The sequence below is a fragment of the Lepisosteus oculatus genome, chromosome 17, assembly GCF_040954835.1.
Source record: "Lepisosteus oculatus isolate fLepOcu1 chromosome 17, fLepOcu1.hap2, whole genome shotgun sequence".
NCBI classification, from domain to species: Eukaryota; Metazoa; Chordata; class Actinopteri; order Semionotiformes; family Lepisosteidae; genus Lepisosteus; species Lepisosteus oculatus.
In genome coordinates, this window is record NC_090712.1 from 1,405,874 (window position 1) to 1,419,359 (window position 13,486).

General features: G+C 44.4%; 1 protein-coding gene across 1 annotated transcript in view; it reads right to left on the bottom strand.

Annotated features, from left to right (window-relative positions):
* Positions 1-4,084: 4,084 nt before the first annotated feature.
* arfgef3 (ARFGEF family member 3) overlaps positions 4,085-13,486 on the bottom strand; it is a 57,974-nt gene continuing 48,572 nt past the window's right edge. Inside the window, exons 32-34 of the mRNA XM_069179798.1 lie at positions 13,172-13,302; positions 10,392-11,613; positions 4,085-10,008 (exon numbers count right to left, since the gene is read on the bottom strand). Of these exons, the coding sequence (XP_069035899.1) occupies positions 9,817-10,008; positions 10,392-11,613; positions 13,172-13,302 (1,545 nt within the window). The 3' untranslated portion in view covers positions 4,085-9,816. The remainder of the gene's footprint in view (positions 10,009-10,391; positions 11,614-13,171; positions 13,303-13,486) is intronic.

Below are 13,486 nucleotides of genomic sequence, written 5' to 3' on the forward strand. Positions count from 1 at the left end.
ATGGAATCCTCAAAAACAGTGCGTACCAACTATTAATAGCCATAACCCGGTTTATTAATGTTCACAGGCTGTAATCCTGGGGGACTGTCAAACAGGGTCAGGAAGCACTGTCTGAGAATGGGCTTTGGTGTGTGTCTTCTCCGTGAAATTGCCACTAATTCCAGTCTGAGCAGCCTTTGCAGTTTTTAGGTCAGATAAAACACCACAGAAACAAAAAATAGTTAAGGATGTTTCCCATGCTGGGAAAATTTACAGGCTGGGAAAGTACAGGACATTCATAAGAACGTACAGTAAGAAAGTTTTAAAAGTAAAGGAAGCCAATCACTCCACCTAGCCTGTTTGGTCAAATATTGTCCCTGTCTGATTCAGGTGACTTCTGGTTCTGTGTAATGATGTTCATATATTGCTGCCAAAACAGGCTACAGTTCATGCTCAGGTCCTGGAGGTCTGCTTGCTCTTTATTGTTGCCTAAACTCCCACTTGCTCTAGTTTTTCAAATAACTAGATTAAACACAGATCTGGGTCGGTTTTAAGATGCACCTGAATCAAGCATGTCTGTTATGTTACATTTTAGATGGACTTTTAATTATGTCTAGTTAAACACATAATTAGATCATTTAAGCTGATTGAGACCTAAATTTACTACTTAAAAGGGATTTATAATGTATCATATACTGTATTATTGTGTGAGGTCATTTAACTATTTACATGAGAGCTCAGCCAAAGCTAAGCTGAGAACTCAAGTCCGGGTCTGAACTGCTTAGAGACCAGAGGGAGTCTGGCAGAAGTGTGTTTCCTTTTCCAGCAGGGCGGCGCCCTGGAGCTACCAGAGAAGCATCCAGTTCTGCACCTGTTGTCCACCTGCAGCCCCAGGGTGTGTCTGTTGTAAACGCCCAGCTGGGAAAAGGCAGCTGCTTCAATGTGCACTGTGTCTCCCTGTGTGCCTCTGGAAACACAGCTAACCATGGTGCTTGCTGGGCGTCCCTGTTTGACTTGATGCTTACTGCCTCTGGGGAAATCCTGGTATAATGTTCCACGTCCAAACCAGCCATCTCCGTCTAGTGTTTGAGCTGCTCAGGACCTCCTAAACCTCTTTTGATTTCAGCCTGATCCCAAACCCTGAGGCCCCGCACAGCTGTGCCATGGATCTGTTCCATAAAAGCCACGAGTGGCACGCAAGGGAATTCTGACTGGAATGAGCAAAGGAAGTCTAAATAATGGTGATCTTTTTGTCAGAAAAAGGCAAAAACCGTCTGCTAACTAGACAATGACGAACGCGTTAATGCAATTAATATTAATATTGGTGGCTGACATCACTGCATCTAAACAACCTCAGCCTCCATCTGCAGGGTGAATGCCCTGGGTATAAAAATATAAAATACAGTTTTTGTGAAACCTGCGATTTTTTATTTGGGACATTGACACCTTGACTACTGACAATTTGCAGCATCTTCCTGCCATCAAACCATCGCACGGCCAGTGTTGCCGAGTTGGAATTTATGGGTAAGATCTTGCAGTAGAATTTTCTGTAAGATTTTCGAGATTTCCGGTATTTTGGTCTCATGTTTTTCATTTCTTATCCAGACGGGCAACTTTGCTACCTGCGAGATGGAATTGATGGTTTTTCAGAAGATGGGTGCTGAGGATTTTGAAATGCGGCTTGTTGGATTACAGTGCTCTGGCTTGTGGACCTCAGTGTTTAGAGATCTGTGGTGCCCACTTGAGGCACTGGAGAAAGGTCACAGGTCTTTATTGTGACTGGTTGGAAGTCCCAGCCTGTGAAATCTGTTCGAAGAAAGTGGCTCTCTATAATTACCTCTAGTAACAGATATCTTCATGTGTGGAAGGCAGTTCTTTGTCCCTCCCAGTGCCAGTTAATGACAGAGCTCTCAGAGGCTTGTGTACTGCTTTCACTATCAAACTACGAGCCCGGGGCTGGAGAACTCAGCAGGGGGACGCAGAGGAAAGCAGGAGCAGGGCCACACTCAGCGGTAAGATTACATCTTTATTAAAGAAGCTGATAAAATTGAAGTAGGATTATTATCGATGGTAGGCAGGTTGAATAAGTTAATTCTTGTCCATAGCTGAAAGGCTGCCAGCCCCTGGTCTTTGCGTTAAGTCAGGGCAGTTAGTTTCGTTGTCCAAACTAGTAAACATTTCTCTTGCCAGTGCCTGTGCAAATCTCTACTAATGACAAATCTGCAGATGTTCTAAAAACTGTGACTTGGGGCTGTTACACGTGATTTTCCCCCAGCTGCAGGGTATTTGTTTAATTTTGATTAAAGGGAATAATATCAGTAGCCCAGTGTGTGTGGCTGTGGCCACACTCCGTCTCTTTCTGATTAAATCTGTCTGCAGCCTATATTACCCGGAACGAGGCAGGCACATTTAATCCACCTGCTGTGGCATGCTTGGTCTCTGTTGGAGGTCACTGGGAGATTAAGAAAATAACACAACCATCTGTCTTTTGATTGAGGGTACCGTCCAATAGCATCAACAACTTTATTTCTGAGTGTTGAACAGCTATACGCATATTTAAAAAAAAAACTTTCAGGGATTTTTTTCAAGGTCTTATTAGTTCCAATTTTACCACTCAGTCATTTTAACTGCTTATTAATTTATATTTTTTTGGGCTAAACTAGACTTTTCTAGTTGTTGATAAAAGGAACCTCATCTCAAGATACAGCTGCTATAAAACTCTTCCAGAAATGTACATTTGTTTTTCCAGTGAAATACATAGACTAGTTAATGAAGGTGAATAGGATCTGGGTGGTACAAGACTGTGAAACACATCATACATAGACAGACAGGACTGTCCAATCGAGGGCCAGTGTTCAAATTTTCATTCAATCCATTACTTAAATCACATAATTACTGTATCAATTGGTCTGAGTCTTCAGGCTTGAATAGACCTGGCTATTCCATTGGACTTCACCCTGCCTGCCAGGAACCGTGGACCAGGGGAACAGAGGTCTCTGTATCCTGCAGCAATCTCAAGAAAAAAAAAAAACGACCAGAAATGTGTTGAAATGGAGGATGGGAATTCACATGCAATTCACATGCATATTTCTGCTTGCAGGATTGTTTTTCGTGATCCTGAACCTTGTGTGAGTGGTGATAATGTATCTGCTCTCAAAACACTGATGTGATTGGAAGCTGATTGTAAATCAAATACTGTATGTGTGCAACCTTAAACGTAGTAAATGAGGATTTAGACTTGAGATTATAGAAGATCACTTTATTAGCCACATACAGTTTCTTGCATTAGGAATTTGTCTTTTCGCAGACCCCAGCTTGCTCTCCATGAGACACACAGACGGGGGAGAGAAGCTTGGGGGTCAGAGTGCAGGGTTAGCCATTGTACAGCACCCCTGAAGCAGCTGGGGTTAAGGGCCTTGCTCAGGGGCCCAACGGAGTAGGATTCCTCTGCTGGTCGTGGGATTTGAACCGGCAACCTTCATCCCACAGGCACAGATCCTGAGCCACAGAGCCACCGCTCTGCCCCAGAGAGTAGAAATGATGGTGAAAGGCAGTGACATCATGCAGCTCTGCTTGACTGCTGGACTGTATTGTCTGGGTTAACAGTCTTGGGCTCCTTGAGATTGTTTCAAGATGTCCAGTAGGTTAGGGTGAAGAATACCATATCCAGGTCTCTTGAGGCACAAAGAGCTCGGAGAAGGTGTGAAAGTTTTGATACGCATGAATAAAATGGATATCAGTCTTTTATCTAAAAAATCTTCCATGAGACCTGAAACTGCCCACCTTCGTAACTGAGGATGTGTTCAGGCGAGTACATGTGCTAACACCGTTCAGGCATTTGTGTTTTATTGACTCTTCCTTTCTTTCCTTCACCTGCTTGTTCTCTGTGCCACAGTGGCATGAGTCTGCTGAGGAGATCGCCACTGGAAATCAGAATACTCTGAACGGACTTGGCTGATTAAATAAAGGCCCATCACTACTAGTCCTGGCACAGTGAGAAGGTACAGTAGGTGTAATGACTAATTCCAGCTCTTGTTCTGTATCCTTACAAGAGCTTATCTTGAGAACGTGCACCTACCCATTAAACCAGACGGACACAGAGAGCTTCTTTTGCTTCTTTATTCTACAACACATTCAACATAAATTACAATCAGGACACACTTTGGATTATACAGAATATATTATATTTTTTATTATTTTTTAAACAAAGTACATCAGCCACACAAATGCCTCATTTTCAGCAGCAACAAAACAAAATATTACAAAATAATTAAGTCCCTAGAGCGATCAATGGCAGAAGCTTTGAAATCAGTCCACATGGTTATTGGCCTCTCAGTTATGAAGAAAATGTGTCTCTGTATTGCGCCAGTTTTGCGTGTCATTTTGAGTGTGAGCTGTGGACTGTTACTGTTAAATCTCCTCACAGAATTAGGCAATATGTACATCTTGCTATATTGTATATTTGGTCATATTAAGTGGTAGCGCACAACCAATAGACATGGTTAATGCACCATTTCGAAATACAAATTTCAGTCATTAAAAAGATTCCTGTGGAAAACATTTTTCCATTTCCTAAAGAACACTGGTAATTGTGGAGTGGCAGATGACTCATTTTGGCTGTACACATCCATTGGGCTAAATTTGGAAAAAAAAACTTAACTATCTTTACATATGGTAGATATCAATTTGAAACATGGATATATGGGCTATAAATCAGTGCACATTTCTTTCGGGGGCCTGATCAACAAACCGAGTATTCTATATCCAATCTTATGATACTGCTGCTGAAAATCAACAATCTAGAGGTTAAGCACATTACAAGGTAAATAAATTACTATTTGTTGCGTCCCATATGTCATTTGGTGGTCTTTCAGAAAAAAAACAAGATAATAGTATTGGTCTACAAGACCAATTTTGCTTGACCACAATCAAAACAAAATCAAATAATTAAGCCCTTTTGCACTGTCAAGTCACTAAATTATGAAGGAGATATGGCCGGGGGCCTGACCAATAATTAGTTGTAACGTGGGACAATTAAAAGGAGTTTGGATTTAGAATAAGACAACTTTCCATGTGCCATATCCACATTTATCTTTTAAGAAACCAACGTTTAAAAAGATCGTATTAATTAGCATGCAATATGGTTTAAACACTATCAAAGGCTTTCATGTTTTTTGTAACAGCCAGCAAATTTGTAAAGTACACGTACTGTAGATGACCTCTGTCTAATAATTCAGTTTAGACTTTCTGCATCCTTCTTTAGAACTGTCATTAGCCCCTGTATTTGTCCTTTGTGAAGGAAACCATCCTAGACTATGGCATTACTAGAGAATGAAAAAATAAATCTAGCCTTTTACTAGTACTCCTGAAAATCGAAATAGAAAAATAACCAAGCATATTCAATCCTACAGCAGAGAGAAAGGCTCCTGGATAAGGGCACTGGTCAGTTTGGACCAGCAGGGTTTGACACTCATACAAACCCTGTGCTTGACCAGATCAGCTAGCTGGGCACCAAACCTGAACATGAAGAGCACGTTCTGGGTCATCATCAGTATATGACAGCAGCCGTAGAGCAAAGCCATTGTTTTCATAAGAGGATTGTTCCAGTACAACTGAATGAATGTGCATCAACAGCCACTGCAACAATGACCCCTTGCACTAAAGAAATGTTCTGATATCAATTCAGATGAATGTCCAGGAGACATTGTCATTTCCATCAAAGAAATCAATGGCAGACTTGTGAAACAAACAAAATGTCACTGACCAGAACAGTACCTCAGTGCTAGATCCTTCGCCAGCAGGATTAAGGGTCAGTGGATCTGAGGAGCACTAAGGCTTCAGTGAAAGAACAGGCAGTGCCTGCTCTCGCAAGGCCTTCAGAGAGGAAGAGGAGACACAGGAGTAACCCTTCTGGCTTTGCTAACACCCTCTCTGTTCCCCAAGCCAACGGCTAACCTGTTTTGACCTTTTCTTAACTACAACTCCGAACGCGACTTGGGATTTAAAGAGCAAAATTAAAAAAAAAAACGTACAACAGGACTACTTACACCAACGGCCAAATCTTTGGTCTTTTTTTTCCCCTAACGGATGAGCAAACGAAGGCTAGCCGGAGAATAAAAGGATGCTGGCACAACTGATACAGGTGGGGTAAATACTGAAAACAAGGAATAAAATGTATTTGGACACTGCACGTAAGAAAATATTTACATTGTTTCTCAGGAAAAAAAACAGCTTTACATCCATGTCTCAAATGCAAAAAAGTTCTACTGAGGTCCACACTCATCTTTAAGGGACAACCCCAACAGGCCAGGTTGTGATCGAAGACTTCTGACATCACATCTATGCTGCTGTCGGTGATGCAGTGTTGCTGTGGTAACACACGGTTTAATCACGCAAGCTGCTGTCTTCATCCTTAAGGGTTTCACAGCACGTGAGTAAGCAAGAGCACAATGCTGGCTATCTAACGTTAAAAAAAACTTTAGCAAGATAGACCACCCTCTTCTCTCATATTTGCTTTCAGTTTCACAGAATATGAATGAGGAGATGAATTCACCTGCAGGAAGCCGGACCCACGCTGTTGTAGTAAAGTAAGAGGGTGGTTTGGATCTGCAGAGATTGAAGGGGTGCTAACAAATAGAACTACAGGGGCCAGAGCAGCTCCATTGCCAGACCTGAACCAAGCCTCCTGCTGGTAATTAAAATGACCTTTTTTTGTAGGTAACCTGTGCAAAACTGTGCTGCTATTTTAATCCACCATCAGCCCCTCAAAGGGGTGGTGTGATTCCACTCAGCCTCCAGATGTTGGTGTTGGCCTGGAGCAGCAGGACCGGGCATAAGGGCACTGACTGAGACACAAACAGCGGGACACAGATGGTGTGTCAGGGGCAATGGTCTTTGCTGGGTCGAGCAAGCTCCTGTGTGGAGAATATGATAGACACAAAAGGTTGCTCAAAAACAATACTCACAAAAATTCCCCAATTTAGGTAATTAGATGTAATCAAAAGTATCCAAAAAGCAAGTACTATATGGTATTACTAAAATATTTACCTTTTAATTCTTCTTTATTAAATAAAATGCATTCGTTCCATGTTTCAAATCTGAACTATTTAAAAGGCTTTGGTAATCCCGCAATTAAACAACAGCTGATAAAAATACCACCCCAGCCAAAACCTTCCTGTCAAGTGTAAGTCTTTGTCATTCATCAAAATGTGGCAATAAAGAATGGGACCTGCTGTCTCTGTTGTGTTAGGTTTTGCACTTGCTTCTGCAAAACCTAAATACAGGAGGAGTTATTCCTAATATAGTTCTTATTCTGGCTTTTGCTCTCCATCACAATACTATAGGAATGCATGATGTAATTTCCCCCTCCACTTTTAAAAATGTTTCTACAGATCTACTCTGTAGCATAAACCTTCGAGGTGTTTTAGTTTGGGGAAACTTAGATGGCAAAGCCTCACAATCTAATCTCCCAAAGCTAACTTTCTTGAACTGAAATATCAGCACTGGGCGCTAGACAGTGTTGTAGCGGGCACAGTGCGCGGATGACATACAAGAGGAAAGTGCTTCATAGGCCATGTGAGCAGAAGAGGATTTTAAAACATGCACCGCAAAGCTGTGTAGTTAGTCACAGGAAAGAGGAAGCTGTCCAGCCTGCTGCGATAAACTCTGGGCTGTCTCCTGATCCTGACATTTGCCACTGGCTGATGGGGATGAGGATGAGTCGGGACAAGGAGAAAGTCTTTAATACTTATGAACATGGTTTTAATCCGAAAGCACTGGGGAGCGTGAATCTGTAGTTTTATCAAAGCTTTCAATTTATATGGGACAAAGCAGAGGGTGATCTGATAGAAAGTGGGTTAAGATCATTTGAAGGGGATCTTGTCTGTACAAACAGCTGCACGAACATGCTGAGAAGGAGTGACAGTCTTCTCGCACTGTGACGCTCTGCATGGAGGAAAACAGACCCATGCTGCATCTGGAACGCTGGTGGATTAGCACAAACGCGCACAATAACAGGAACAAACACGCGCAAGGCAGGACAGAAAGTGGACAAGCCCCACACTCTCACGGTCGATGTGTTAACTGAACACTTTCCTGTACCATGACTGCCCACAGGGGGCTGAATAAGAAACTCTAAAATGACTGTGATTATACATGTTCCTCTTACAATAGCAAGTAGTGCACAGTGTCACTCACATGCTGCTGATGATCTCTCCTGACGTTGTCAAATATATACCACAAAATATCGGTGCAGTTTTCAATAATTTAGACAATAAAGGGTTGAATAAGCACAAATTAAAACACTGGTATTTATCAGGTATCATTCATTTTGAAAACAAATGCTCCACCTGGACAAATTTTTGGCGTTTTCACTACTTTTTGCCACCGTGCTCCTGAATGAGATGAAAGCTTTCTCAAACCGTCACACAGTCACAGAGTGAGCTGCAGTTCGACTCCCTTTGTGTTCAGTGTGACATGTTGCCAAGAAATGGTCTTTGCATGCAGGTCTCCGATGTCTTGAGCATTATGTTCAGGCATAACACAATACGTGCTTTGCCTGTAAGAGATTACGAGTCCAGTTTAAAATATTAATCTTTTAAAATGTTTTCAGAGAAAAATATATTAGGTTAGGGTTACCAAGCAAATCTGGCACTGCCACATAAATAAACTGTGCAAATCTGTTAGAAAAAACAATATTAATCTCTCTTATTATTAAGTAGAAAATTCAGTTGCTTTTCAAAACACTGAACATGGACCCAATTTAAAACCAGTAACAGTTTGATATTTCTTAGAAGAATGTATGGGGTCTGTTTGTTGGCTCATGAAATTCTGCCTAATCAGCTTTTTCCCAGATGGAACAGCAATTGGACAGAAATACAGGAGCACCTATACTGATCCCCAGGAGTCCTTTGGATTTTACCAGGCTACTCTTGACTCCTTTTATATATTTAATACTATTAATATGAATCATAATAGAATAGTTACTTTTGCTATACCCTGCCCCTTTGGAAGAGCCAGTTGTGCGTTTTTGCCATTTGGGCTCACCTGTGAACTGTGTGATCACACACGGGGAGAGTGGGGGCCCACAGCAGAGGACCGGCGCTGATTGGAATAGAGGCGCGTCCTTCACTGACAGCACTGCATGCCTGCAGGTCCTCGGGAGGCCACAGGGGGCGCTGTGTCACTGAGAGCTGACCCCACCCTACCCTTGGCAGCACACAGTTCCGCTGCTGCTTGGGGGATCCTGGTCCCAGTCGGTGGGTGACACGACCTAGACCTGAATCTGTGTTCATGGGTCAATCTATGCTTAGCCAAACACCATTAGGGCATTGGGCATGTGTGAGTTGCAGTCAATCAAATTTGCTAACTGCAACCACCTGCTCGGGTTTTCAGGTACAAGGGCTTGGTGTCATGTGCACAACTAATCCAAACTATAGATGAAATGGGAACTTCTCATAAATCTGCACAATATGGTGTGGGAGTCTAAGGGAATTCATTACAGTTTCAAGAAAATATTAAGGTATCCCCTGTCTTTGGCAGGAACACACTTTACTCCATGCAAATGAACATGCCATCCGAGGACCGCAGGGTTCCTTAAAAAATAAACCTCTGATCGAATCAAGCATTGGCACGGCTGTTGGCTGTTTTAGATCCTCTTTAATGGCGTATGATCTCTTGGATTTAGAATCACGGACGTTCCTCCAAAATGGGGAATGACTTTCCAAAGGCCTACGAAGTCACAAGCTCACACCTGAGTCAAAGCTACACACCCAAACCGCTTTCCAAACCCTGGCGAGGTGGAGCTCCAGGTCTCCGCCCTTCAAAGCAGCTCAGGTCTCATGGAATGATCTCGTAGACCCTGCCCAGGCGCCCCAGCCATTCGCGGACGGCCTGGCGGACTCGGGCGTCAGTCACGTGGCAGGTGAGCTGGCTGACGCACGGGAAGACCGCAGGCTGCAGGGCCGTGAACGTGGGGTCCGGCAGGAGCTGGATCTGGTTGAGAATGGTCAACACCATGTTGGTCCACGCCTAGGGCAGAAACACAGGTAAACTCCAGCTGCCAACCGCGCCACCCTGGACAGACTCGGAAACTCTCCTGCACGTTAAAGGACATTTCAGGAAGAGGCTGGATCATGTTTAGACCACACAGCGATGCAGCCGCTGCTGTTCAAAGTGCATAATCAGTGCAGGAAGTTTTGATGACATCTTTATGGTGCAATGAGAAGATTCAAGGTAATGTTCAATCTTAAATATCTTTCCCGAAAAAAATAACAGTGGTAAATCCTGTGCCTACCCATCCATCTATCCTATACAGAGTATTGAAATAAATTTAGAAATTTACAGTATATTAATATTCTGTTTCGCCAGCACTGACCCCTCCACGCCTCCACACTCATGTGCACACAGGGTACCTGTATCTGCACCTCGGAGTCGCGCAGGGAGATGTTGTGAGAGCCGGCGGTGGACCCTGAGCGGGGACGCTTGTCCTGCCTCAGAACCTCGGGCCCGGCGCTGAAGGAGTGCCTCATTGGACCCTGGTCCACCAGCTGCTGGGGCCTCTGTGGGATGGGGGAGTCGGGGCCCCGCAGCGTGACGGGCTCCCCCTTCTTGTCGCATTTGGACTCCTTCACGAAGGTGGTCAGGTTGTGCTGCTGCTTCCTCTTCTTGTACTCGATCATCAGCTTGGTGATGGTCTTATCGGTGGCGATGGTGTACAGCTTGTTTCCGGCGCTCTCCCACCACTCCCTCTTCTTGCTGGGGTCCCTCCGGTCCCCCTTCAAGGGCGGCAGGCAGCCGGCACTCTGCCCGATGCTCGGGGTCTCGTCGGAGGGCGTCTCGGCCGCATGGCACCGGAACCCGTCTTCTGACGGGGTGCCCTTGCCCGAGACGCCCCCCGTGGAAGGCGTCGAGGTCTCAGAAGGGAAGAGTGGGAGGAAGAAGAGGGGGTCCCCCTTGAGCACAGGGGGCTCGTCGCTGTTGCACTCCAGATCCAAGTGCATCTGGATGTAGTTGTTGCAGAGGTCCATGCAGAGCTTGTGCAGACGCTTGACCAGCCAGGCCCAGTCCACGCTGCTCACAGGCTGGCTGCTAAGGGAGGGGATCTTGGCCCTCCACTGCCTCTTCTCCTTGCCCCGCGGGGGGCTGACCTGGGCTGTCTCCTCAAATATGTCTTCATCCTCCGAGGAGCACTGCTGGGAGGAGTCCGAGCTACCCTCCTCTTCCTCGTAGAGGATCTTCTTCACCTGCTCTGCGGTGATGTTCTCCTGATTGGTCAAAATGGCACAGACCAAGGCCTGGAAGTAGATGTTGAAGCTCATGGCAGACTGCCGGTACAGGTTGGCTGCACCACAGACACCAGACACTTTCATCAGCAGGTACTTCAGCCCCGGCCTGGTGTCGAAGTCGCGCGCAGTCCGGTAGGAGTCCAGCAGCAGGTCAAAGATGATGGCCAAGTTCTGCATGGAAATGTAACGCAGGAAGCCAGCTGGCTTGGGCTCTGACACGGGGGTGGCCTTCTCCTGATTGTCCGGCTGGGCAGAGCCCTTCACAGACTCCTCCAGCAGGATGTCATAGAGATTCTGAAGCAGCACTTGATGGGACAACAGGCTCACCACGATGGTGCGGAATGGGATCCTGCACAGAAAATGGTTTTTCTTTTTCAAATAAAGACAATTTGTGATTTCACTTCATATCACAGCGTGATTCTGTGTATCAAGTCAACCAGTGGTGACTAACAACAGCTAATCTAAGCAAGCAAACATCAATATCCAACATGTTCCACAGTCGACCTTTCAAAGAATAAAATCTTATATTTGTTTTTCTTCACTACGCCAAAGTGTGCTTCTTGAATATCATTCTGTTAAAGTAGTTTTAAAAAGTAAAACACTCTTTGTATGGAAACATCAGCACTGACTCAGGAGATATTAGCCATCATGTAAAAGAAGCAGAAATAAGATCTAGATGAAGGATTAGGATTCTCGGATTATCCTTGACCACGGATTTGACAGCGTTGAATGTATTTTGATGCACATGTGAGCATATTTGTCTGACATGAACAAAGATGCAAGAGATGTTTCTTAAGCTAAGACATGATGAAGCAGAGATTATACATACTGGCTCCCCACAGCACCTACGCAAAGCACAGTGAGTGACCTCAGTGTTGGTGTAAATGGTGTTGAAATGCAACCCTGGATGGAAATTAAAAACCATGCTGTTGCGTTTGAATCTTTTTTCCATCTTCCTAACATTTCCAGGTTAGCAGAAATTGCTGCATAGATCGTTATTTCATCATGATCAGGCTACTATAACATCTTGGTTACTGAGGTATCGTTACTAAACAGACTTGAGAACAGTCTCTCCCTTAATCTGGGATCTGCTAATCAAACCTTCACACCTGGCCTAACACAAGGCTCCACACAGTGGGCAGCAACAAGACCTTTGGGGTTTTCCTCTATTTACTTGTTTTGGTTTATTTCTAAGAATACATGCTTCCCCAAGTACAATATTCAAAACGTGCTGATTACAGTCATTTCTTTTTCTTTTTTTGGGTCTGTATGGTATCAGGCCTCACACTTCCAGATGAGTCACACACAACAGCCTGGTTTTCTGTGTAGGGAGAGATTTCAAACTCATGCTCGATCAAAATGGCTAAAAATCAAATTTTTGTGGTCCCAGCTGATCCGTATTTTTAATCCTGGTAAAGATATCTACAAGATGGCCTGGAAAAACAAATTCAAATCAGAGACCTTACCCCACTTTCCTGTTGCATGTTCCGCATGATTGGAAAAAAACAACAACACAACAAATGGTGAAATATTGCGTCGTGAAGGATAAACAACTGTCATCCTATACAACTAACCTTGAGCTACAGGTGTCAAGACAGAGTGATGTAAAAATCCAGTATTTTAAAACACGGATTAAAGGCGATGTGCTCAGTATCTTTATTAAACGCTCCTATGACCTCTTGCATGATGGCAGGAGGTGGCAGCAGTTTCTCCCGCAGCGAAATGATTAACTAGTTTCTCACAGCAAAACTGGAACAGATTCTCCTCTGGGAATCATAAAAAGGAAATGAAAATCTCACAAGATGGAGATAGCCCAGCCTTGAACCACTGAGAGAGCACTTCGCAGAAGAGAACACGCGGCCCCCCGCAGTGCCCTGCAGCCCCCCCACCTGCGTGTGTGCGCTCACCTCTTCTGCGTGTGCCCGTTGGACTGCTGATCTGGGGGCAGCTCGATGATGAGCACGCAGGACTGGGCGTGCTCAAATCCCTCCTTGTTGTTGGGAGTTTTCGGGGAACACTGTGTATCCAGCATGAAGACCTACTCAGCGAGATAAGGAGAAAGCATGGTGAAAACACAGACCCCACACATGCAGTGCACATGCAGGGAAATGATATCGTCACTTAATTAACGCCCGTATCTATCTATTTATGTTCTCTGAAATATTAACTGTTACTGTGCAACTTGAAACTCTGGCCAATAACCCATGACAACCTCTCCAGAC